The sequence below is a fragment of the Aplidium turbinatum genome, chromosome 15 (genome assembly GCF_918807975.1).
Source record: "Aplidium turbinatum chromosome 15, kaAplTurb1.1, whole genome shotgun sequence".
Taxonomy (NCBI): domain Eukaryota; kingdom Metazoa; phylum Chordata; class Ascidiacea; order Aplousobranchia; family Polyclinidae; genus Aplidium; species Aplidium turbinatum.
The window spans coordinates 2,556,538-2,582,519 of NC_137486.1; the positions used below are offsets into that span (position 1 = coordinate 2,556,538).

Below are 25,982 nucleotides of genomic sequence, written 5' to 3' on the forward strand. Positions count from 1 at the left end.
CAAATAATCCACATGCAAAACACTCTTGTGTGTCTTTTCCCTGTTTTCACTTAATGTTACTCTTTCTTTGTATAGGAACTGAATTTACTTCATGCTGCATGCTTGGTTCTAATGATTTTCTTTCCATCATCTTAACCTGTGAATTAACTGCTTCATGTGCTCTAGCAATAGCTAATATATCATTTAACTGCACATCTCCTTTTTCCAAAAACTTTCGTCGTAATTGATTGGAATGACATTTATCAATTACTTGATCACGAAGTTGGGTATCCAATGAATCACCAAATTCACACATAGCTGCCTGTTGTCGCAGTCTGCAAACAAATTTGTTCACCGGCTCATCATGTTTTTGCATCAATTGCCTAAAAACATGGCGTTCAAAAGGTACATTAGCCTTAGGAAAAAAATGATCATCCAACAATGTTAAAGTCTCTTGAAGAGTTTTACCTTCATTGTCTGGAACCAAAGAAAAATAAATTTCTTGCACATCCACACCAGCAGTGTGCAGCAGCAGAGCCTGTTTTTGTTCATCACTGGTGACACCTTTTCCAGGGATATACAATGAAAACGCCCGTTTCCATCGCTTCCAACGTTGTCCCTGGCTTTGTGTATCACCATTGACATCAAAGGGTAATACAGCTGACACCTCGCAGGTAACTGCAGCTCCATTCATGATGCTCACTAGTAGTTTGGACAACACGATAAGAAGAATTCACTGTCTGCTTGGACCTCTTGAACTAATAGGCTACAGATTTAAATATTTTCCTCGTCGCCAAATGTCATATTCTGTCTGTTTACTGGTGTATTATATACAGAAATAACATGCACTTCTACTTTGATTAATTACTGACAACAGAATGTACTTCCGGGATACTTGCCAGGGTTGCCAAAAGATAATCTGGTAACCGGTCATAAGCATAACATAATAATCACATTTCGATACACTACACGTAACTTGCACTTTTGTAAAATATTTGGCTGAAACTAAACTCACTATTTAAAGTGCTTGAATTTATCACTTCAATTAGGGAAGTATCCACCGGGGGAGGGAGGTTGGAGGAGCAATCGTCCCCCCTAAAATGGGGTTTAATGCTATTAATCTATAACGTATAATGCTATGAACATAATGAATAAAAGCTACATTTCCGCATTTTCACCAGTTGAATTTGTAACAGTATTTCATGCGGTTTTGGATTGATATAAATCAGTTTCAATGCGGTGGTTGGTGCTGGATCTTTTTAACAAACCTGCTTAACTTTATCTGCAAAAAGCAACATAGCCAGAGATGGGCAAGATCACCAGTATTGGTGATCTTGAAGATCAAGATCACCAGGAATAGGTGATCTTGAAGATCAAGATCACCAAACTATGTGATCTTGAAGATCAAGATCGTGATCTTGAAGATCAAGATCACTTTTTTTTGTACTTGAAAAAAAATGAAGTTTTTGATCAATGATGTTGCAAAAAATAGTTACTATGAGCAACCTGGGTAAAGGTATATAGTTGGTATTGCTAACTTTTACTTTTCAAGCCACCTAACGGAGTGGAAGGTCTGCGCGTCATGGATGATGAAACTAAAGACTGGCTGCTCTCTAGCAGCCTTCCAGTGTAGTCCGGGAACATCGTGAATCTGGGGTGGTAAAAGGATAGACCCTCGGCCCCAGAAGCTCAGACGACGACGACTTTTAACTACTCGATCGCTGGCCTAAGAATTGTGATAAGAGACAAACCGTTCCATACTCAGACCCTATTCCGACCGCCTATTAAGACCGCCATTCTAGACTTTTGAAACATCTCAAATTGGGTCAAAGAAAGCAAATATTTCTTTAATATTCTTATACGTCAACATAAAGTACACGGAAGTTGACTTCTTTATTATGACCAACACAGAAAACTTTTTCAATTTTGAAATGGCAACACTGACCAGATTACATGGAGACTTTAAATCGTCGTTTGTTGGACATATATCATATATTACCGACATATGTAGCTTACCGACACCGGCTAAGGTACCGTACTTGATTGTATCAAGTTATGGTAGCCTATCAAACAGCTTGTAGACCTAGTCATAATTTTTTGTCAAGATTAGGTAATTAGGTTATACAGTAGCTTATAAGACAGGAGTTCTGAACCAAAGTGTATTTACGATGTGATAGAAAAATAAAAGTCTTGTCAAATGCACAAACTTTGATTCAAAAAAATTAGTTATGGTAGGCTACAGTAAGTTTATTTCAAGGAAATTGGCTTGGGGTAGCTTATATGAGAGTGAAAAGTGATCCGTAGACTACCAAATGGAATCAACTTTGAAAAGTAGTTTCAGCTTTACTGAAATGAGATAGCTTTATGTTAGTAGTTGCTACTAACTACTTCTTACAGTACGAGTTCTAAAAAAATGCCTTTATCTACCAAGTAAACTTCAATTTTAAAGTGATCTTGATCTTATTATTCTTCAAGATCAAGATCACACAAAAAAAAGTGATCTTAGATCAAGATCAAGATCACCAAAAAAAAAGTGATCTTGAAGATCAAGATTACAATCTTGATCTTCAAGATCACTCGTGATCTTCAAGATCAAGATCACGCCCATCTCTGAACATAGCATACAAAAACTAAGTGTAAGCTAAATATCAAAAGCTTTCCTATTGTTAAAGCCTTTGCAATGTCTGAAAGCACAACAGAGTATTGAGAGTAAAAGTAAACCATACCAATCTATATAGGTCGCCTTGGTACAAACGCAGGTCAAAGAATCGTCAAGTACGAAAAAGAACATTTTTTACGGCAAATGAAAAACGGTTGACGACCCTGCGGGTGGAAACCATTCCATTTGCGAGTCGGAGTTCCTTCCTGCCGAGCTTTAATGTTTTAACCTGCGTGCGAATTCAAACATTTCACCTATAGGCCTGAGCCTAAACACTGAAGACTCCAGAATCAGTGGGAAAGTTACGCTGTATTAATTGAAATTTGTCAGCAACCAATTAAGTTTAACGCATTCTACTGTTGTGAAATTGCTCACAAAAATAGGGAATTGTTGGAGAGGCATAGTGAAAATTCACGTGCCAGCGTCTGGCAACACTACATTGTAGAGCAGTGCCCGTACAGGTGTGCAATTGCAACAAACACTTCAAGTTCTGCGAGTGCGTAGGTACTACAGTAGGTATAGTGAACGACGGCAAAATAAACAATATACAGCAATACTGCAAGGTAGGCCTACAAAGGTGACTGGCTCGGATTTGCGCAGGCATGAACATGGTGTTTCACCTTTGTCTGATGAAATGGGTAGCCGTACATGAGAGATTTTCAGTTTGCTAAATCCACGAAACAAGTTGCTCCAATAGAACGTAGTCAGGCGATAGAAACAATGTCCGTCGTGAAGACAAGGGCCACATAAATGGCATAGCAGTAAGCATGACTGCTTGTCACTGCATATACTGAGTCACAAAATTTATTTTTTTCTGATTCCGTTCTTGGCATTTGTAAATAACACCAGAAACTCATCCAGTGACGCATTACAAATATTTGAAAGGCACACTGCACTGCTACGGGGTAAACATACACAACAGTTGAACCAAACAGACACAAAATGCATAAAAATCTGTCACTTAATTTGCATGTAATAAATTTACTTACACCTAATTGCCAGATTTTCAGAAGAAATAGATCCAACATGAAAAGTAGAGATGTTGATAAGACAACGCAAAAAGTCCCCATTAAAGTCAGTCCTTTAAATTTTTTTCGTACTCTCATGACGTCTTGTAAATAAGTTATTGCCGGAAATAAAGCGACCACACCATAACAGCTTCTCAAAACTATCAGAATGTAATTTCTAACAGGAATCACATCAAAAATACTTTTTATAGGATTGAGTTGATACATAGCATTGTGAGCAAACAGAAAACAATACAGGATTGTTTAGTTTCCAACTCAGCACTCAGCAGTCAGCAAGCTTTTGCAAAGTTGCTAGATTATAGTTATCAAGTCAATTTATTTTGTTTCAATAGCGCCACATACAAACAAACAAGCAGAGTAAAGAAAAACAATGCATTTTTAAGTTAGAGCTTTTGGTTGGATTATGGCGCAATCAGGATGGTAGCTACAAGCGGTCATCTAGTCCAGTGTTTTTCAACCTTTTTTGAGCCACGGAACACTTTATGCCAGTGGTTCCCAACCTGGGGGTAAATCAATCAATCATTCATTTTATTTTTCGTCATTAACGCGTCCGGGACGAAAAAGACACTAACTACAAAAATCGATATAAACCTACCAGCACGTTAACGAACGGGAAAAGGTGGCAAAACCTTGAAAGGTTTAAAACGTGCCTGAATGAAAAATTATGTAGTAGGCTATATATCAGTAGTTAGCACGGCCACAAAACCCAAAAAAACAAATAGAAAGAAATAAAACAAAAACAGAGAGAAGCACACGTGTAGTAACTAATGACAGCCTAATGAAAAGTGTTGTGGATTGAATTTGCCAGTTCCAATATTGATGTGGATGAGCAGTCATAATAATAATAATAGGATGGAGAAAGAAAACCGGACATAAAAGAAACCCATCCTCAGGCAAAAGCCCGTTTTAATGTGGCCTAGGAGACTAGGAGACAAATTACCTAGGAGACAAATCGCCTAGGAGACAAATTACCCCCGGGGGGTAATTTGTCTACTTTTGGGGCGTAACGAGACCTGATTTGGAAACAGTGAAGCAAGTGAAGGTTGTAAACTTTATAAAAGCGAAAGAATTGAACAGCCATCTTGTCAAGGAACTGTGCAAGGGGATGGAAGATACGAAGCATTACTGTACCACACAGAAGTACGATGGCTGTTTCGTGGCAAAGTGATAATCCACCTGGTCGAACTTCGTGAGGCTGTCCATGTTTTTCTGATAAAAGTCCGACTGGGCTGAATACTTCTCTAACCAACAATGGATTTCCCACCTGTGCTGCATTTTGACAACTGATGGGCATTTTGACAATGAAAACTTTTTATCTGAAATGCATGTTGCTATGAACTCCCTTGATTTTACAAAAAACAACGTCAACACACAATTCTGTGAATTCATAGACACGTTCCAAAAAACACTCAATAAACACGCACCTGTAAGGAAATTATCCCGTAAAGAAGTCAAATTGCAAAACAAACCCTGGATCACAAAAGGAATTCTTAAATCCATAAAGACAAAAAATAGACTATATCGAGCGTGCTATAAGCACAAAGACGACATGAAAGTAAAGAAATATAAAGCTTACAATAACCGCTTGGTGCATATAAAAAGATTAGCTAAAAGACAACACTACACTCATTTATTTGAAGCAAACAAAGCTGATGCATCGAAGACATGGAAAGTAATTAACGAATTGATCACTAGCAAATTCAAGTCAACATCATCGCTTCCCACCAATATGGAAATAAATAACATTTTACACAAAACTGAATCAACCCACTTTGCAAACATAATGAATGAGCACTTCACCAATATTGGTACTAATATGGCAAGTAAAATTAAACCAACTGGCGTATCCTCTTCAGATTTTTTAACAACAACATGCCAATCCAGTTTTTTACTTGAAGACATCATTCCCAGTGAGGTTTCAAACATCATAATGACATTGAAAACAAAAACTTCTCCTGGAATACACGATATCCCGACAAAATTCATCAAACTTGCAAACTGTATTATTTCACCCATCCTTGCTCGATTATACAACAACTGCTTTGCTCAAGAGACCTATCCAGATCCACTGAAGCTGTCTAAAATCATCCCAATACCAAAGGTATCCAATCCCACCGCTTTAACCGATCTCAGGCCAATATCTCTTTTGCCCACTTTCTCCAAAATTCTTGAAAAGCTTTTGTACGAACGAATGATCAAATTTCTGGATAAAAATAATATATTAACTCCCAGTCAACACGGCTTTAGGACAAACGATTCGACAGAACTCAGTATAACTCACATATATGATCATTTACTCAAAAACTTAAATAACAATAACTATACGTGCTCCATTTTTCTTGACTTGAGTAAAGCATTTGACACTGTTGATCATGGAATTTTATTGAACAAATTGTATTGTTATGGTTTGCGTGGAAAAATATGGAACTTGATGAAGTCTTATTTAACCAACAGACAACAATGCACCAAACTTAACTCATTATCATCAAACTTTTCGACGGTCAAATGCGGCATCCCCCAAGGGTCAGTCCTTGGTCCTTTGTTATTTTTATTATATGTAAACGATCTACCTACTGCGTCCTCTTTCATGACCACTCTTTTTGCGGATGACACCAGCCTAAACATGACACACCATAATTTGACTTGCCTAGAACAACAAGCCAATGAAGAAATAAAAAAGATTGATGTATGGATGAGAACTAATAAATTATCGATTAATTACACTAAAACTAATTTTATGATCATTTGTAGAAATCCTCCTGTTGCAAAATCGTTCTCTCTCACCTTAAACGGCCAAAGCATTAACAAAACTGATCAAGTAAAATATCTTGGAGTAACGATGGACCACAGATTGAACTGGAACGCCCATATATCTGACCTTTGCACAAAATTGAGTAAAGTATGTGGCATTGCTTACAAAATCAGATACTATGTCCCAATATCCACATTACGGTTAATTTACTTTTCATTATTTCAATCAAATCTTCAATATTCAATAATTAATTGGGGTAGGGCCAACAAAACGTTAATACACAAGGTAGAAGTGATTCAGAACAAATTTATTAGAGCCTGTTTGTTTGGTGACAGGAAAACCTCGACGACCTACATGTACAGCAAATTTCAGGTATTAAAAGTGTGTGACCTTGCAAAGCTGGCATATGCACAGTTCATGTTCAAGTACGAAAATAATTTTTTGCCAGCATGTTTCCCTGGCTACTTTGTTAAACTAGACGACATACATCAACATGATACAAGACATAAGGCTAAAACCAGATTTTTTCTTCCCAGGTTTGAAACAAACTTTGGCAAAAAAACACTCCATTTCTTGTGTGTGCAAGTGTGGAGTGAAATTTCACACGATATAAAAGATTTACCGTTCCAATGCTTTAAAAAAAATGTCAAAAACCAACTGTTACATGAATATACATGCGTACCTTAAGTGCTCAATACAAAGGATAACTTACCTTTACAGTATATCATCATATCGTACTTATTAATCTTTGTTCTCTATAGTTAGTATCAAATTGCCCTGTTTTTGTATGCTTTACATAAAAATTGTTGCAATTCGGTGGTGGTATTCACGTTTTTCCCCGTTATTTCAAGAAAACTTTCGCAAGTGCTGTAACCTATTATAGCACACAATCACTTATTGGTCGTTAGTTAATTCTTGGTCGCTGGTTTGAATCTTCATCCTCGGCTTACTCAGTTTGAGGATGCAGATTCAAACCAACAGCAGTTGTTTTTCAATCTCAGTGGCGAACCTTTTTATTCAATGAAGTAGTGTGCCTGCCTCTGCACACTATTGTGTATGAATGTGTAGTTAGATTTACTGTGATGGGGTGGTGGCTGACTAGATGACTGCTTATGGTCTTTCGCTACCATCCTGATTGCGCCATAATCTAACCAACAGTTGTACAATGCATTGTTTTGACAACTACATTTTACTCTGATTGTTTGTTAATATATGGCGCTGTTAAAACAAAATAAATTGACTTGACTTGACTTGTGCTACCTGGCTGATATCTTTGGTGAATTGAAAATAGGCAATCTTTTAATTCAAGGCAAGAATGTAATTGTGATCGACACCAAAGTAGCCGTAACAGCATTTATCGCAAAGGTTAAGTTGCAAGCTAGTTGGAAGAGACACAGTATCAGACGCTCGACATGTACCGTACCTCGAAGGCAATGGACTTGAGTTGACAGCGGCGTTGAAAGAGGACATAGCTGACCACTTAGGCCAGCTAGCCAAAAAAGATAGACAACTATACTTTCCGAATTTGGACATGCACACGGCTAGTCTCCAATGGTGCACTGAGCCCTTCACATGTGATGACAGCCAGGTGGATGATGACGACTTTCCGGCCAAAGAAGAATTTATCACTCTCCGAATGAACGAGCGTTGAAACTTGATTTCAAGGGAAAAGCTTGGAACCCTTTTGGATCGGCAGACTCCAGGATGCACCAACATTAGCGACACGAGCATTAAATATCCTGACATCTTTTTCACCAACGTATCGCTGTAAACAAGGATATTCAACTGTCTTGGGAATGAAGACAAAGAAGCGCAATTGTCTGGATGTCGAAAGCGACGCAAGAATCGCCCTCAGTACCACAAAGCCCAGGATCACAAATCTGGCGGCTGAAGTCCAGACCCAACCTTCGTATTGAATGTTTACCACGCATTGTTATCTTGTATTCAGTATTGTGTTGCATTTTGATTGTCATAGTTAACCCTTTGAAATACATAGCAATAAACTCTTTGTTGTTAAAAATTGATTGTGGGGGTAATTGTCTCACTCCAGGATGGAGATTAGGGTAACAGCCAAAAAAAGGTTGGGAACCACTGCTTTATGCATTAAAATATTCTGACGGAACACTAAACGAAATTTTGTAATGATACAATAAAATAAACAACACAACAACAATTCATTTAGGCTACTTTTAGTTTTTGTCAGTGCGATATCTGGGCCTGTTTGGATGATCACAAAGTTGATATTCGGGCAGAAATTGCAGAAGACAAACGCGAAGCTGTTGTGATTTTGATTCTCGACCGGTGTTAAATTCAGGAAAATTTTTGAATTTTTTTTTTAGACCAATTAGGACTAAGTGAAATTGGATAATTTTACACGGCACACCTGACGATCTCACACGGCACAGTGGTTGAAAAACACTGATCTAGTCAGCCACCCCCATAACAATAAGTCTAATACATTTTTACACACATGAGTGCAGAGGCAGGCACACTACTTCAGTAAATAATAAAAAGGGTTTAGCGACTGACATTAAAGGGATAGTAAAGGAAAAACCTGACTTGGCGATTTTCCACGTTCTTTGTGTTTAACATGCTACCATAAAACGATTTTCAATAAAATTTTGCCCCATTGCGGTCTGACCACCATTGTGCGCGTGCTTTTGTCAGAGCTTTCAAAGCGAGATTGGGCCTGAGCAACGAAGCGTGCGACTGTACAGTCTACGTAACAAAAGACTAGCAATCAACCAATCACGCAATAATTGTTACTGCGGGCGATTTGACTGTAGGCTATGTATGTATGTACATCAAAACAGCACATTTCAACATCAAAACAGCAGACAGTTTGCTCAAAACATCAGATGTGGTAACGTGGCTTTTGTTATTGCTGTCTTTTATTACGTATTCTCGAGCAGTGTTTGCACGTTTTGGTCATTTTAAAAAAAATGAAAATAAATGAAACACTGGACTTTGGGCCTTGCCAGCGCCATTGAAAACATTTTTTTTTCGGTAATTGTTTGTCACAATCAATGTGCGAGGTCTTGCGACGGGCTGCTTGTATCTCGATCGAGCGTGCTGTTTTGATTGTAAAATTCTTATGCTATAGGTTATCATCGGTCATTATCCTGAGGTAACCTCTGATTACGAAATCTGTATTACGTAACGTGTATTCTAGGTTATTCAATTGCTACGTGCAGATCTAGAGTCTTCTTTAAACTTGCTTGTTTCCGCCGCTCAGTGCAACGTGACCGAACGATGAGTTCGTGTGATGCAACATTACGTAACCTTCTCGAAGTTACTAGACCGAACAAACCTTTTATAAATAGTGGTGTAATTTGCGTGATGATTATTATTGAGTTGATTATGTGATTTATGGAATTGTATTATGATGATTATTATGAGTTGATTATGAGAGTTGTGTTATGAGTTGTGGATTGGTAGTTGGTGCAGAAATTATTTTTGATTGAGAGTTGAAGAAATCGAATACAAGTAGATGAGAATTGGTGCTGATATAAATTGTGTTCGAAATTAGAGTTATTTGAGAAGCCGTTCGTTAAAGTCCTTCAAGAAGTTAGATTATCATTTCACTAGTAGAAACATTCGACATTTAATTGACTGCTTTTCGGTTATAACCCATTAAACTACGTCATTGAACCTTTCCAAGTCTTTTTCCTGGTAAGAGATAAAAAGAATTCATGACATTGTTTTTGAAATGTATTCTTGAATGTTCAGTTTATTCATTTTAATGCTTAATTGCGCGTTTGAAAATTATTCACAAAAACGCAAGGAAAACGCTTACTGAAACCTTAACTTTGCAATTGCTATGCTGTCCTGCCTAGCTGAGCTTCTTTTGGAAATAGCATAACAGCTTAATAACTGCGCTAAGCTTGACCACAGTATCTATGTAGCAGATTAAGCCAAAATATTCAAACCAGCAATGTAGCAGATTAAGCCAACGACCAATCTGTGATTGTGCGCTGGGATAGAGTTCGTCCAAGTTCAACTACAATACAACCGGGGAAAAACGTAAAGGCAACCACCACAATGTAGGCTAATAATTATTATAGAAAACAGATATAAATAGGATGATTTGGTGCTTCTGTAGATGACAAAGATTAAGGAAGACGATACGATAATATTAAGAAAGGTAGCCTATTCTTTGCATTGAGCATTTTTACGTAAACAAGTTTTTACGTTTAAAGCTACGTTTCATGAAAAAACATTTCACATTAATAAGATAATAGCCTAAGCTTACTGCAAAGTACAAATTGTCATAATGATCCAAAATCTTAACAAAGTTAAGATTTATTTCTAAAGTTTTATGTACTAAACTTGTCAGTGTTGGGCGCGATAACTCATTTTTCAGTTAAGCGATAACGATAATCGATAAACGAAAAATGCTTAAAGCGATAAACAATAAATCAAAAAAAAGTTAAGCGATAACGATAAAAGTATCGCCGATATTGTCCGATAACGATACTTTTATTTATTGATTAGTGCTTCCTCATCCCATGCAGCACGAACTGTTTTCATCAACATGCGAAAAATCGAACATAATATACTGTAAAGGGACAAAAAATTTTGTAAGTTATGCATGAATAGAATCGCAACAGCGGCAGTGGGTATCGAATCTTCAACCTCTTGATCCAGAATCAAACCACTGAGGTAACCGCCGTGCATATAATTATACCTTCAGATACTAGTTGAATGACCTTTGAACATAACCTTGGCAGTTCAGTGGTGATATTGGATAAATCCTCGTTTGAATTCATAAAAAAAAAATCCTCCAAACCAAACGAAATTTACATCGGAACAACAATATCGGATTTTTCAATGTTAAAATTAGCCATTTAATGCCAAAAACTCTCTGATAAACTCCCTGAGCTTCCGATCCTCTGATAAATTCTCCTGAGCATGTTGATATTGTAAGTTATACGATTGAAGCATTACTTTCAATATTGGCGCACGTTGGATTGGGATATGATGGTGATTACGTTGGCGATCATGGTCTTCCAAACTTCTCTGTCATTTGACATTCGTATAAAATTGTTCGTTTTGACTGTTGTGCTTGTGACCCATTGATTCAAGCCGTTTAAATAAGTTAATCTTTGTCGACCTCTGCTTCTTTTTCGCTGCATCATCCCCAATAGCGCTAATTTTTCCAAATCTCCATGTCTGTGAATATGACCTACAAATTGCATCTGGCGGCTTCTAACTGTTGTTATTAATCTTCTTTCTGCTTTTGCCAATTTCATAACTTCGTCATTACTCTTCTTTTCAGTCCAAGATATCATCAACATCCTTCTGAGAAACCACATCTCAGCAGCCTCTAGTCTTTTCTTCATATCTTTACTTATTGTCCAGCATTCACATCCGTAGGTTAGAATTGATTCTACATAATGCTTTTAAAACTTTAATTTTGGTCTTTATTGTCATGTTGCGATTCCTGAAGACTGTGCTCATTTTACTGAAAGTATCCTTTGCTATAGCGATTCCCGGAGCGATTCTCTTTTTAATTTCAGTGTCACTTTTGCCATCGGAAGTTATAATGTATGGCGGCTATATAGGCTACCCAAGATATATTTACCAACTTTAGATTGGGATATACTTTCCACAAAATTTGTAAACATCTGGATATTTTCAGCTCAAATTTTAGGACCTCTCAACAAATTTATTTCTGAACTCTCACAACTTAAATCATGCTCAGTTTCAGTGGATTTTTTTAAATTTTACATGCATTAATATCAACATAAAAATATAATTTTGATTGTTTGAGCAAAAAATCAAAAATAAGTTCAATCTTAATGAAATTTTTGAAACATGCTGAAAGTTCTTGCCCAAATTTTTAGAAAATTTTCGACTAATTGAATAGTTTAGGGGTGCGTTTGAACTCCTGGCTCTAACACCTGTGAATGCCACATAGCCTACCTTACTCAATTTTGTGCAGGGTCAGAGATATGGGCGTTCATCGTTACTTACGTTAGCAGATTGGCAGTTTTGAGGTTACTCTTCAGTTTTCGACCTACCAGTAGCCACTAGCCAGTGTTGTATTCAGAAAGCTTCCTTGGCTCTCTATCATTTACATCCAGAGGCTACATTTTTGTTGGAGAAGCGGAGCTTTTTTTTCAATGCAGTGGTAGCGGAGAGGCGCTAAATTTCTTTTAGTTCCACTCTCTTTACTTTCCAACTTAAAGTGAAAAAATGACTCGTTTGTGGAGATTTTTTATGGAAACAATGAGCGAAAAAATCAAAACAGAAACCTTTCGAATTATTGCGGAAACATCAAGCCACGACAATACCGACAAGAGTGACACCAACACCAGTCACGGCTGCGAGGATGATATTTTTGGCGTGTTGGTGCCATCGCATGAAACGTCGGTACGGAAAAAAAAAGATCAATTGTGGAGGCATTTTTCATACAGAATCAAGTCCTTGAGTTGTCCTAGTGCTCATTTAAAGGGCGGGGAAACCCAAATTGACTTTGCGAGTTTTTTGTTTCAGCGTGATGTCATGCGTTGATATAAGATGATGCATAAAGATGATGCAACTGAAACAATATATGATGCAGTATTTTGAAGTAATGCAAAAATGGTCATAAATCAAGTCTGGTCTTAAACTTTTGGCCACAACTATATGTACCTTGTGACGTCACAGCGAACAGCATCACAGCTTGATGCGCGCGAGACCTCGCAAACGGGTATCAAACAAAACCGGCCTTAGCGAGACGAGGGCAACAAAATTTGGATTTTTTTTTGCTAAAACGCATGTTGTACACAATGACATCACGCTGAAACAAAAAACTCGCAAAAAGTTAATTTGGGTTTCCCCGCCCTTTAACGTATTTTTATTAAATACAACTCCCTCACTGCTTCCAGTGCTGCGGTGGAGAGATTTTTCTCCTTTGGTAAAGACGTGATGAAGTCAAATCGAGCAGGACTCTGCTACTCGCATTTTGAAATGCTCGTGTTTTTGAAAGATGCGGACCAATAAACTTCACCTAGAACGTGTTTTTTTTTATAACGACGTCGAAATGGCGGTGTAAACTGTAAACAAATGATATCATTCATTTTCAAGGTCATTTTGACGTCACAAAATGTGTCCTGTGTCAGTTTAAGTCAGCATTTCTTAAACTGGGGTAAATTTACCCTGGGGGTAAATTCCTTGTTTTAGAGGGTAAATGAGCTACCAATCAAAATCCACATCAGTTGACGGGACAGAAAAATTGTGCCAGTTGTAGTTGTTGTAGCTTACTTTTCTTGTTCAGATCAACTGCTAATCCGAAACTAGCCTAGTAGCTTATTGATTCTTTATCGTCTAGTTCTACTGTTTTTGCTCTTCAGCTGGATGAAAGCACCGATGTATCCAATCTCTCACAGCTACTAGTCTATGTCAGATATGTTGCAGATGAAAGGATTAATGAGGAATTTCTGTTCTGCCTACCTTTGGAAACAACATCAAAAGCAGTCGATGTTTTTCAAATGCTAATTTACTTTTTTGACAAAACCAAATTGAGTTGTAGTAGCCTAAGCTTGTTGGGGTATGCACTGACGGTGCTTCAGCCATGATTGGTGCAAACTCTGGATTAAATTCCGCAGAAAAATCCAGCAACTCAAGGAACACATTGCATCATCCACAGAGCGGCGCTTGTTTCAAAAACCATTCCGAAAAGACTTCACGAACATAGATGTCTGACTGTCTGTGGTAATTAAAGTCGTTAATTATGTGAAAAGTTGAGCACTCAAAACTCGACTCTTCAGCAAACTTTGTAAAGATATGGATGCCAATCGTACTGCACTATTTTATCACACTCAAGTTCGCTGGCTGTCAAAAGGGAACATGCTCTCTCGTATTTTCGAACTAAGAGAAGAAGTCAAGTTGTGTTTAGTTGCAAAACAAAAACACGATCTTTTGTCAGCATTTGGTGGAGACGGATTTTCTACACACTTATTAGCTTACCTTGCTTATATATTCCAAGCATTAAATAATCTAAACAAGAAACTGCAAGGCCCAGGAACTAACATAATCTTGCACGCTGATGCCATCAATGCATTTGTGGAAAAGCTCAATCTTTGGAGGCAACGAGCAAAAAATAATGTTTTTGTACCATTTCATCGCTTGACTGAGATAACTGGAGATAATTCTAATCAAAACTTGAAGGAGGACATCATCAGCCATCTTCAAAACTTGCAGGATGAGTTTGAACGATATTTTTCCGAGATAAATACTGAAAGCATTTTGATAAAAGTGGCAAGAAATTCTTTTGTATATAAAGTGGAAGATGTTTCTGAAGCAATCCAAGAAGAATTTATAGAATTAACAAACAATTATTTTGCAAAAGATGAGTTTCACTCTTGCAACCTAGAGGAGTTTTGGGTTAAAATGCAACATTACTAACCAAGGATAGGTATTCAAGCTCTAAATATTCTGGTTCTGTTCTATTCTGGTTCCGAGCAAAAAAATGTTCCCGCCGTCGGCGCGAAAAACCACCTCTACGTCTGCAGTAGCATTAATCCGATACTGCACAGCATTTTGCAGAAACTTCAAAGGCTGAAAAAGAAAATAACATAAAATCACATCTTTTCCACGTCGGGAGCCCTTCAAATGGGGGGGCCCGGAGCACCTGCACCCTCTGCCCCTCTAAATCCCGGCCTGACTACAGCTTAAGGTCTACCACCATATGCCGCATACCCAGGTGCAAAGTTTGTGACGTGTATTCAAGTGTACAAAGTGTTTATTGCCAAAATAGATGTATTGAAATACGTGATATCATGTTTATTTTATACTATTCATCCGCTGTAGCGTGAATTCTACCGTTGACTTATCATGAATTGAATACTATTCATACTATTCATACTACCGCTGTAGACTTCACGCTACAGCGGTAACGGTGCGTAGCTTTACACTGCTGCAGTAAGGTTCTGCCGATGTTCATAGCACCCAAAGTTTCAAGCAAAATATAGCACTTCATTTGATGAGAATGAATTTATGTAAAAGCAAAGAAAACGTTTTGCAGTTTTGCCAAATTTTGAATTTCGCAGTAACCCTCCAGCTGTCCACATCGCAAGAACAATCAGTAAAGTGAGTCGTCTCGGTATTCCACTGTCTCTAGAACAATCTGATTCTATTTTTATCACCATTTTCGCAATCTACATTCCATACGCTTTATTGCATACGGTAATCAACTCATCTTAACAGTTCCATTTCTTGTCCGCCCAACTCTAGCCGCAGATATTTTTATCCGTCAGCTTCGTTGAGCAGAAATTGACCGACTGGCACAAATTTAACTATTGAATGAGTCGTTGTGCTGATGGTTCCGTGCAAATAAAAAGTGTAGATACACAGATGCTACCATAAAATTATGATCAAATTCGTCTCTGTTTGTTCGACAAGTTTTGATTTTCACTTTTGCAACTCGCACACTTTTCAATTCTTGTTGGCAAAGATCTATCAGTATACGTTTAACGTTGTAGCCTACACAGGGGTGTGCAACGTGCGGCCCGCGGGCCAAATGCGGCCCGCGAAGAAAAATTGTGTGGCCCGCGAAGATGTGCCAATTTTGAATTGTGCGCGGCCCGCAAAACATGTTTATAATTTAGTTTAGTCTGATAGGCCTACGTGTGAACAATTCATTGTGGAGTGGATTATTGTAGCCTACTGTAGATTTAGCACCTTCTGTTAATCATTTTAGAAATCTCCCACCGGTGACCGCAAATCCATTGTATTTAATCATTTGGAACGTAAAAATGTATGGTCACATAAAAAGCTTTATGAACAAATTACGACTTTGGAAAGCTCACATGCAGACTGAAAATTTTTCCACTTTCCTACTTTGAGAGACTATGGAATGCATCCTGAGAAGAAAACTGAATTTGCAGACCAACTTGAAAAATTGTTGTATGAATTTTTGGCTCGTTTCAAGGACTTCAAATCTCATGAACATTTGTTTAGTACATTCTCTTCGCCATTCAACAGGGACAGTGACAAAGCACCAGCTGATGTCCAACTTGAACTGATTGATTGGGAAAAAGCAGTCGGAAAAAAAAACAGCTGCAAATTTCTCACTGAACTGAAAATAAAGTCGATGTGACAGTAAATTTGAATTGCAGTTTTGTTTAGAAAATTATGCGTCTTGACTTATTATATCTGCAAAGAGATAACCCCTAATAATGCCATAAGAATAACATAAACAACAAAAAAATACATTTTTGTTCCTGCAACTACTAGAAACCATATGTTAAATAAACGTGCGCCCGCGGTTTCACCCGGTTATTTATATATGGCCCTCCTATAATAAAGGTTGCACACCCCTGGCCTACAAGATTTCTGAAGCCTTGAAGTCTGAGAGAATGAAGGTTCTTGTTTTGTTTCGTGTTTCTTGAAAACTCCCTTAGGATCGACCAAAAAAGCATCAGTACAAGTTAAAGATTTTTTCCTATTTTCCCAGACGCTCTTCTAAACAAGCACGTTGGTGATACGATACTGCAATTGAGGAATTCTCAAAATGGTTCTGGGAAAATTTAGTCCTCGGAGTGTGACAACATTGCGCATATAAATGGTCCTAGATAGCAGCTACGGTAATTGCAAAATTGACTGCTTTGTCCAAATTCTCCTTTTGTGACATTCAAGATTTATCCAATTGCATCCCAGTATAGCTTGCTGGTTTTTAGGAAAGTTTTAAACAATTGAAAAGAAAGTGCTTGCAAAAAAAGTAGCCTATCAGAAGAAAGTCAATACATTCCGTAATGCATTGATTGATAGATTATAGATACATTGTGCATCCAACCATACTCTACTTCCTTAAAAAAACCCACAAGCATTGAAAAAGATTTTATGAGAATTTTCTCCATTGTGCTTCCTTTGCATTGATAGAGATACTGCAGTTTTATTGAAAATACAGCGATCGCGCCGTTGCTTAACCTGAGTAGGTCTATTATACTGCACTATATAGATTTATGGAAACTTCTACGATGAATGGTACTGATATGCTGATACCACAAAGAAGGCTAAATGCTGAGTGCAATGCTAAGCAGAGCTAATTCAAGTAGATTGAATCACTATTATTAAAGTAACCTTTAGGCTACAGCCTGTTTCATCCGGTAGGCACTTTAACATAAGACAGTTTTCCTTGTGAACCAGCTACCATCATTGCACCGCGGCGCATTGGAAGAAAGGTAGGACAATTTTCCTTATCAGCTCAATTGATTACAGTCATTAAGATCCTTCTTGCACTCAGTTCAGTTGCAGAAGAAAAAAGAACATTAGCTGAGGGTGAGAATCGAACCCATGCAATCGAAATGACTATTTCCTTGCCCTAACCTTAACCCATTAGGTCACGCTGCTTGTGCCGATACATTCACTTAATTTTCTTTGTATCAAAAATCTTTCGAGAAGATCGATCAGAATATCACGTGCTGAGTCGCATGACTGAAATCAGCTGATTTGCAAGGAAAACTGTCCTAGTGTCCTATGTCAAAGTGCCTACCGTTTCGCCCTTTGAGGGATCGCCAGAAGGTACTCGACAGATATTCGCTTATTCGTTTGAACTAAACCGTGGCAGTCTTTTAAAGTTTGCCAGTTGTTCTACTTTAACTGTCCAGAATAAAACTATAAAAACATATTTAATTTCTCACACTGTTTGCACTTTGCAGTAGATATAGTTTTCAAGTTATCTATTTATTTAGCCAAAGATAAGATGAAAGTAGCTAGGCTAGAGCATTGTCACGATTAGCTTCAATAGAAAGAAGCATTTTATCAAATCTCACACCATCTAGGTAGGTTTCAGGTGCGTTTTCAAGGATAGAGATAAAATTAAAACATTGCAAAACACAATTGAAAAGCAACGTTACCAAACAACTTTATAAGAAAATTGTTGTTCACAATTTGCGAGAACTGTGAGCAACCCTGTAAGTTTTACTCGAGTTTCTTCACCCTTGCAAACTCGGAGTGAAGAAACAAACAATTAAGAATCAAACCGAATATTTTATAACGTCAATAGGCAGCTGCAGTTGCAGGAGCTTGTCTTTCCATGTTGTCGATATTCCTACATCAATCAATCTATACGGTAGTTGACTGTGCAGTTTTGCTAAGGAAAATTAGGTTTTTGCAATAGGCTACTTTTTTAATTTCAATAACAGGCAACGCTGCATATAATACATGATTTACGGTTGTTCTAGACAGAAAATGTTTTGATGTTTCTTTTTCTTTTTAATTTTCAAGGAAAATGTTGAAATTATATTTGTATTTACTAGCTGCTCATTTGTTACTTGTCCAGCTTTCCGCTGAAAGATGCCCTTGTGAGCAACCTCGTTTCACCATTATAGAGGAAATACTTCACTATCGCAACTTAGGTCTGTATCAAGTTGAGACTTTATCATGAATGCAAGTTCCTTTAGTTTATGTTGAATGCTCTTTTAGAGGTTTAACATCCATCCCAAAAAACATACCAAGAGAAGTGCAAGTTTTAAACATGGACACAAACGTTATTTGGAATTTGACAAAACAAGACTTTGAATGTTATTCAAATCTAATATTTCTTTCTTTAGCTTATAACTGTAGCCTAATAATGATGACTATGAGCCGCTCCCTCCTTGTCCACAGCCAGTGGCGTAGCCAGAAAAATTTTTTGGGGGGGGCCAAATATTTGATGAATTGAAGAGAACGACGAAATGTTTGATTTAAGACATCGCCATCTGATGTGCAGTGGCGCATCCTGGTTGGTTAAGAAGGGAAGCAATAAAGCTGGTGGGGGTTAGAGTGTGCCGAAGGCACGCGTATTCTAGGGGGGTCCGAGGGCATGCTCCCCCAGAAAATTTTTGCAAAATTACACTTAAATAATGGATTATAACGCTTTCTGGAAACACTTTCAGGGTAATATTTGTATGAAACTTATTAGCAGATAAACAGCTATTAACTTATTAAAGGTAGCTCTTATCTACACACAAACGGGCAAAAACTGCGGCTAAAATTAGAGAACACCAAAACTCAGCTACACAAAAACCCTACAGAGTAAGCGATTCTGAAATTGCTTCCACAGATTAGTTAAAAGAAGCGTAAATCGCGTAAACTTTGCGCGATGTACGATTTGCAAAATTTATTGGTGTCTTTCTGTGTGTCTAAAACAAGTCCTGGGGGGTGTTAATAGCCAAATGTCTTGAAAAACAATATAAATTTATACAAATTATATTATATTTTCAACAAAGGGTTCAACTTCGGAATCCAAACTTTGAAAATTTGGGGGGGGCCATGGCCCCGTTCGCCCCCCCCCCTGGCTACGCCTATGTCCACAGCATCTTTCAATCGAAACCAGCGCATTTAAAAACTTAATATTCTTAAAATTTCTATCGTTGAAACTCAATGCTTTGAAAGTGTTTCCACAAAATCTCCCATCTTCTTTGGAGATTTTGGACATATCTAAAACTTTAATTCCTGCATTAAGAAAGAAAGATGTAGCCCACTTGTCAAAACTAAAAATGCTTTTTGCTTTGCTTATTGAATCACCTAGTTGGGAACCACGCTTCTGGTTGGATAACGATGTTTTCTTCCCAGCAAGATATTCTCTAAATGTTTTAAATTTATATGGAAACATGTTTTCTCAAATCCCTTCCAATGTTTTCACTCCAAACTTAATAGCTTTGGATTTATCCCTGAGCAACATATCTGTGATAAGAACCAAGGCATTCCTCAGAGCTGCTCAATTACAGTTTTTAATATTGGAAAATGCGGCAGCAGGTGACACTTCTTTGGTAATAGAAGGAGGAGCGTTTGATAATTTAGTTAATTTAACTTTTTTAGACTTATCTGTAAATAACATAAACTTCTTACCAGACAAGATTTTTGTCAAAAACATTAACCTTAAAACTTTGGATTTATCGTTCAATTGCTTGTGGAAGTACGTTGCTGATCCAAAGTTTGTATCATACACCAGAATAGAATCTTTATGTCTTGGTTTTAATCTATATTGTGCGTACAACCAAAATATTTCGTCTAATTTTTCCTTTGTTCTTGGTGACAGTTTTAGAACTATGAAATATCTAAAACGTTTGTCTTTCAGTGCGCTGAACAATTTTGGAATAAAGACTTTTCAACGTTATTTGGTTTCTGCAGGATTATATCTTTACCACATAACTGTTGGGAGTTTAGATGTGCTAAAAAAGTTACCATTTCTATCTACTTTAAACTTAGACTTTTGTCATGTTTATCGTTTGGATAAAGAAGCTTTTTTAGGTTTTTCAAATATTATATCAGTGACTCTTTCTCATAACAACTTGGAAGATGAAAAGCATCCCTTTTCTAGAGGCAACATTTCTCAGAACTATGTTATCAAACAATACAACAGTAACACGCTTCCTGGTTATGTTAGAGGTCACTATGACAAGTTGTTGAAGAAACCAATTAAGCATGAAAAAGTTGCTGATGAAAACCTGAAGCAAAATCAATGTAATTCCAAAGCAATACTTGACTATTCTGAAAACAAAATAATCAAACTATACGAATCCTTGTTTGATTTTGCCTCCTTTGCTCATTGGTTGGATTTATCATCAAACCTTATCCAAGTTATATCGAATCACGATTTTGATTCAATGCCTCTCCTTTGCCACATTGATCTTCGTTCTAATCCTATTACCAGTGTAGGAAGCAAGGCTTTTCTCAGGTTAAGCAACCTGCAATTCCTGTTTATCAACAGCACACAGCTTATTCCAACTTCTGGTGGTTTAGCGTTTTTGCAAAATTTAAATCGATTGATCGATTTTGAATACACCTACTCGGGAATGTGTTTATTCACGATATTATTGTCGTTTCCCAACTCACCCATCGCAAAAACAGAAACGATAGATTTTTCGGGCAATTTTCTATACGCTGCACTGCCTCACGAGCCTATACTCAGAGCATTTCCTTTTGTATATAAAATTGTATTACAATCTTGTCAACTGCAAGATAACTTGTTTCATTTGAACAATTACCAGGTGACGTATCTTGATGTAACCGATAACTTACTCACTTCTCTTGCAATCCAAACTTTAAGAAACTTCACTGCTTTGAAAACTCTTCTGTTTTCAAAAAATAAGATGCAGTTTTTTGATAGTAATATTCTCGAATTCTTTCCTAAACTGGAAATATTAGATCTTTCATACAATAAAATCACTCACATAATTCCAAGGATCTTTGAAAGCAACTTTAGTGTCCAGTTGCTACTGAAACGTTTCAGTTTGTCCAACAATTACATCACAAATATTGGGCCTGATGTTATTCCACTTTCAGTTCTGCGACAACTAACATTTTTAGACTTGCGCTTCAATGCTTTGGAGTGTGATTGTCATTTAAATGAAAACTTTGGATTTTGCTTCAAGAATAGAAATGTCAGTTTGTTTCAATATCCCGGTTTCTTTTCAAAATGTACTACGATCATTGATAAATATTATGGAGGATGTGTCCAATGTCTTTCACCTCAATCTCTATATGGTCGTTCCTTAATTGATTATTCATCAAATGTAGTCTGTAGCAATGTTTTATGCATTATTCTGTGCATCGGATTTACAACATTTACAACTTTTTCAATGTTTTTGCCTTTACTGTTTTCATTCAAGAAATGGAGAATATGGCTGGCTAGCTATGCTACAAAGTCTGTGCGTTCAAACATCACCAAACCACAGTTTCGATCAAACCCAACAATGTTTGTTCATCATGGATTTGTAATTTATAATCAACGTAACGCGAAAGTGGCTGATTGGGTAGAGAATGTTTTGATTCCAAATCTTTGTGACAAACCGCCATATTATAATCTTGGTGTAGTTCAGAGAGATGTTGAATGCGGGTCTTCTCCTTTAAAGCAAATTCTTCATCGAATTGAAGCAAGCAGAAAAGTGATCATGGTGCTCAGTGGAGACTACTCAAACAGCCACGAAGGAAAGTATCTTATTTCAGTTATAGAGCACCTTGAATATGAGAGTGGCTTGAATCGCAGTGTTTGGATAATGTTTGAAAATAACATTCAAGCTGGAGGACTTGTTCGAAGAAAGAAAAGACGAAATGAAACTTCGATGTTACAAGTTCCCGAATCTGCAGATGATCTTCCAATATTTTTCAATTTGTTTCGAGAGATACTTAAAAGTGTGTAGAACTTTTTGGAAACTTTATTATTTGTAAAGTTTAATTTTATTGTATTTTATGTTGATGTAATATGAATGATAGTGCCAACCTCGTTTTCATTCTGTAATGTAGGCTTTGTAGTTTTTAAGCGCTTTCATTTTTACGTAGTTTGTTGTGAAATAAACTGTATTGAAATCTTTCTATCCTGTATAAGACACAGTTGATAGGACTATTACATTTCCAAAAACGATTAGGCTACTTCACCTTATTAAAGCACAACGTTTATTACCTTGTAACATAATGAGCCGAAATGCTGGTTTGCAAAAAAACATTGACAAAAAATATATTTGTTAAATTTTTATGATGCATTGTAAAACTTCCAGTAGAGTTAGTTTCGTTTCCTTTTGTTGGTTTTGTTACTGTATTTCTTTTTTACAATATCATTTCTTTTTGCGTTCTGACAAAGAAAAATAAATTGAATTGAATTGAATTGAATTGGAAGGTTTTGTTGTAATGAAGGTTTTGTTTCAGATTTGCACGTTATTTTTTTCCTTCGGCTAATCTTCGCCTTTTGCTGAAGATAAAGTATAACAGTTAACTATGCAAGTAAATCACATTACATGTATTTTAGTGACTTACTTTATTAATTGCGCTGGTTTGGTTTTGAATCTTTATCCTCGGACTGACAAAGCCTTGATAAGTTATTCCTGGTAGTTTCGCATACTCCTAGAGGCTTTTGACCCATGGCCGGTTACCGAGATTGACAGAGAGATTGACAGATTGACATTCTGAAAAACCTCGCTCAAAGTTTTCCGATTGTTGAAGTGTTGCTGCCGAGGAATTATTCCATCCATTAGGTGCCGCTAAATGGAGAGCAGTCCTTAGAATGCGTTGCTGAAGCGCACACCCCGAGAGTCGAACCAGCGCCGCGTGATTTTGAGCCGGATGCGTAACCACTGAGCTATCGGGGCGGACATATTTGAATTGGATCGCATATAAATCAAATGCTAGAATATAGCGCCATGTACAAAGTTATTACATTATATAATCATCATCGTGTTGTGTTTGCGTTTGTTAATCCAGTCATAGATTTTTGCTTGCTTGACAATACTTCCCAGACAGCCACTTTATCTGGCCAAATTTATGTTTATGTAGCTGGTGGTAGAAAGGCACGAGAGAAAGATGTTACTGTCGGCGTCGCAGAGAAGATCAATTAGCTGCAGGTGAGCTGCAGCCTCATCAGGGTTCAAGCGGAAAGAAATGAATAGCAATAAGCCCTTTTCAACTGCGACAAATTCTCGAAAGCGGTCATTGAAATTGCTGGCAAGAGAATGAATGAATGCTCGACTGTATCACTCTTTACTATCCAGGCAATAATAGTTGATTTTGCAACTATGACGCAACAATGATTCTAACCTTTCTCACATGCCCTTTGTCTATAATAATAATAATGTTTGTTTTTATATAGCGCTGTATACTGTATCCATCGCAGAATGCGTTGCTCCTCAGCGCTTTACAAAGCAGACAGTATCGACGAGAAATATTGTCTTCACTAATCTTTTTAAAAATGCTAGTAACTAGTTGAAGACCAAGTACCAGTTGAAGATCCTAGTTGAAGACCAGTTGAAGACCAGATAACCAGTTGAAGACCAGTAACTAGTTGAAGATCTTTGAAGACCAACTCCACTTCCTCGTAGTAAGGATCGGGAAACGCTGGGGCAAAGTCCTAGTAGGCCAACGGTGCTCTGGCACTAGCAATGGCCTGTGCTAGTCAAATCATGGCTCAACATACCTCATGAATATTACAAAGATAAAGTATAACAAGAACAGCGTAAAGGGAACAATCCCTTTGGGAGGTTCCTCGCTCGGTAGGACTCCAGTTTGTGGGCAGGCTGGACCAGATCGTCACAATGCTACTGCCCCACAAACAACACAGCAACAAATGAAAAAGAAACTCAGAAAAAAATGGAAAAACAAAAACATTGAAAATTGGAACATTGAACGTTAGAACGCTTTACCAAAAAGGAAAACTTGATAATATCATTGGAGAAATGGAGAGATTGAAGATCAGCATTCTTGGTTTGGCTGAAATGCGTTGGAACGATAGTAGGCAAATAAGGAAGAATGGTTACAATGTAATTTACTCAGGAAATCAAAAACACTCTAATGGAGTTGGAATAATACTTCATCCCAAAGTTTGTGTTAATTTGTCTGGGTTCTGGGCAATTTCAGACCGTGTTCTTCTCGTAAAACTAAAGAACTTACAACATGACATTAGTCCAATACAAGTATATGCGCCAACAAGTGCTGCTTGTGATGAAGAAATTACCACATTTTACGGCGACATTGAAAGAGCTCTACAAAACTGTAAACACAACGAAATACCAATTATAATGGGTGACTTCAATGCTAAGGTCGGAAATATTGCTCATGGAAAAACAACTGGAAACAACGGTTTAGGATCCATGAATGAAAGAGGCACAACATTGATTGAATGGTGTCACGAACAAAACTCGTACATTGCCAACACCTGGTTTATGAAAAACCCTGAAAAACTTTGGACTTGGAAGAATGATAATCACACGAGAAATCAAATTGACTATATTCTGACATTTCAAAAATTTCGAAATACTATCACAGATGCTTCCACAATTCCTACAGCCGACTGCGACAGCGATCACAGCCTATTGGTTGCCAAGTTTAGACTCAGACTACAAAAAGTTAAGAAACTTAAAAAGAAACAAAAAATTGATTGGAACTTCTGCAAGGATATTAGCCTAAGAAATGAATATCAACAAAAATTTCAAAATGAAATGACCAGCTCAAAAATCAACAACAAAAACGCAACATCAACAGAGGAAGACTTCAACGTGATTAAACATTCACTAATCAAAGCAGCTGAAATTTTTCCTACGGTTGAAGCCTCAAAGCATAAGAACTGGATGAAATCCGAAATCTTAGATATGATCAAAGAAAGAAAAAAATATAAAAACAAGAATGACTTAGAATATAAACGCTTAAACAACAAAATAAAGAAGGCTTGCAACGAATCAAAAGAAGACTTTCTCAATAACGAATGTGCTACTATTGAAAAAATCTACAATTTCACACCAGGTGAAGCACACCAAAAGATTAAAGCAATAACAAGAAAATTCCAATCAGTACACAAATCTGGGTGTTTAAAGTCTAAATCAGGTGAAATACTTTTGGAAAAAGACAAGATCCTTAACAGATAGAAAGAATACATTGAAGAGTTATATGGGGACCCAGAAAGAACAACAAAACCGTTTAACTTCTCTGAGCCACTTTCAGGACCAACCATCTTAAAAAGTGAAATAACATTTGCTTTAAGTAAAACAAAAACAAACAAAGCATTAGGCCCAGATGAAATAAGCACCGAAATGATAAAAGTACTAGATGGCATTGGCATTGACGTACTCCACGCACTCTTCAACAAAATATATGACACCGGTGAAATTCC

At 37.2% G+C, this 25,982-nt stretch overlaps 2 protein-coding genes across 2 annotated transcripts; both read left to right on the forward strand.

Moving 5' to 3' along the window:
- The first annotated feature begins 19,998 nt into the window (after positions 1 to 19,998).
- LOC145784685 (toll-like receptor 8) lies at positions 19,999 to 22,530 on the forward strand. The gene is made up of 2 exons (XM_082596550.1): positions 19,999 to 20,143; positions 20,519 to 22,530. The coding sequence occupies exons 1-2, from the start codon at positions 19,999 to 20,001 to the stop codon at positions 22,528 to 22,530; spliced, it is 2,157 nt and encodes a 718-aa protein (XP_082452676.1).
- Positions 22,531 to 24,552: 2,022 nt separating this feature from the next.
- LOC145784687 (protein CFDP2-like) lies at positions 24,553 to 25,737 on the forward strand. Its single transcript, XM_082596552.1, has one exon. It carries the CDS (start codon positions 24,553 to 24,555, stop codon positions 25,735 to 25,737), a length of 1,185 nt encoding a protein of 394 aa, XP_082452678.1.
- The last annotated feature ends 245 nt before the right edge of the window (positions 25,738 to 25,982 follow it).

Bases quoted from the DNA above. Each gene is read 5' to 3' on its own strand.
- LOC145784685 (XM_082596550.1), top strand. From the start codon at position 19,999: ATGTTTTCTCAAATCCCTTCCAATGTTTTCACTCCAAACTTAATAGCT. The intron at 20,144-20,518 runs GTGACACTTCTT...TGGTTTCTGCAG, and splicing joins ATTGGAAAATGCGGCAGCAG to GATTATATCTTTACCACATA.
- LOC145784687 (XM_082596552.1), top strand. From the start codon at position 24,553: ATGGAGAGATTGAAGATCAGCATTCTTGGTTTGGCTGAAATGCGTTGG.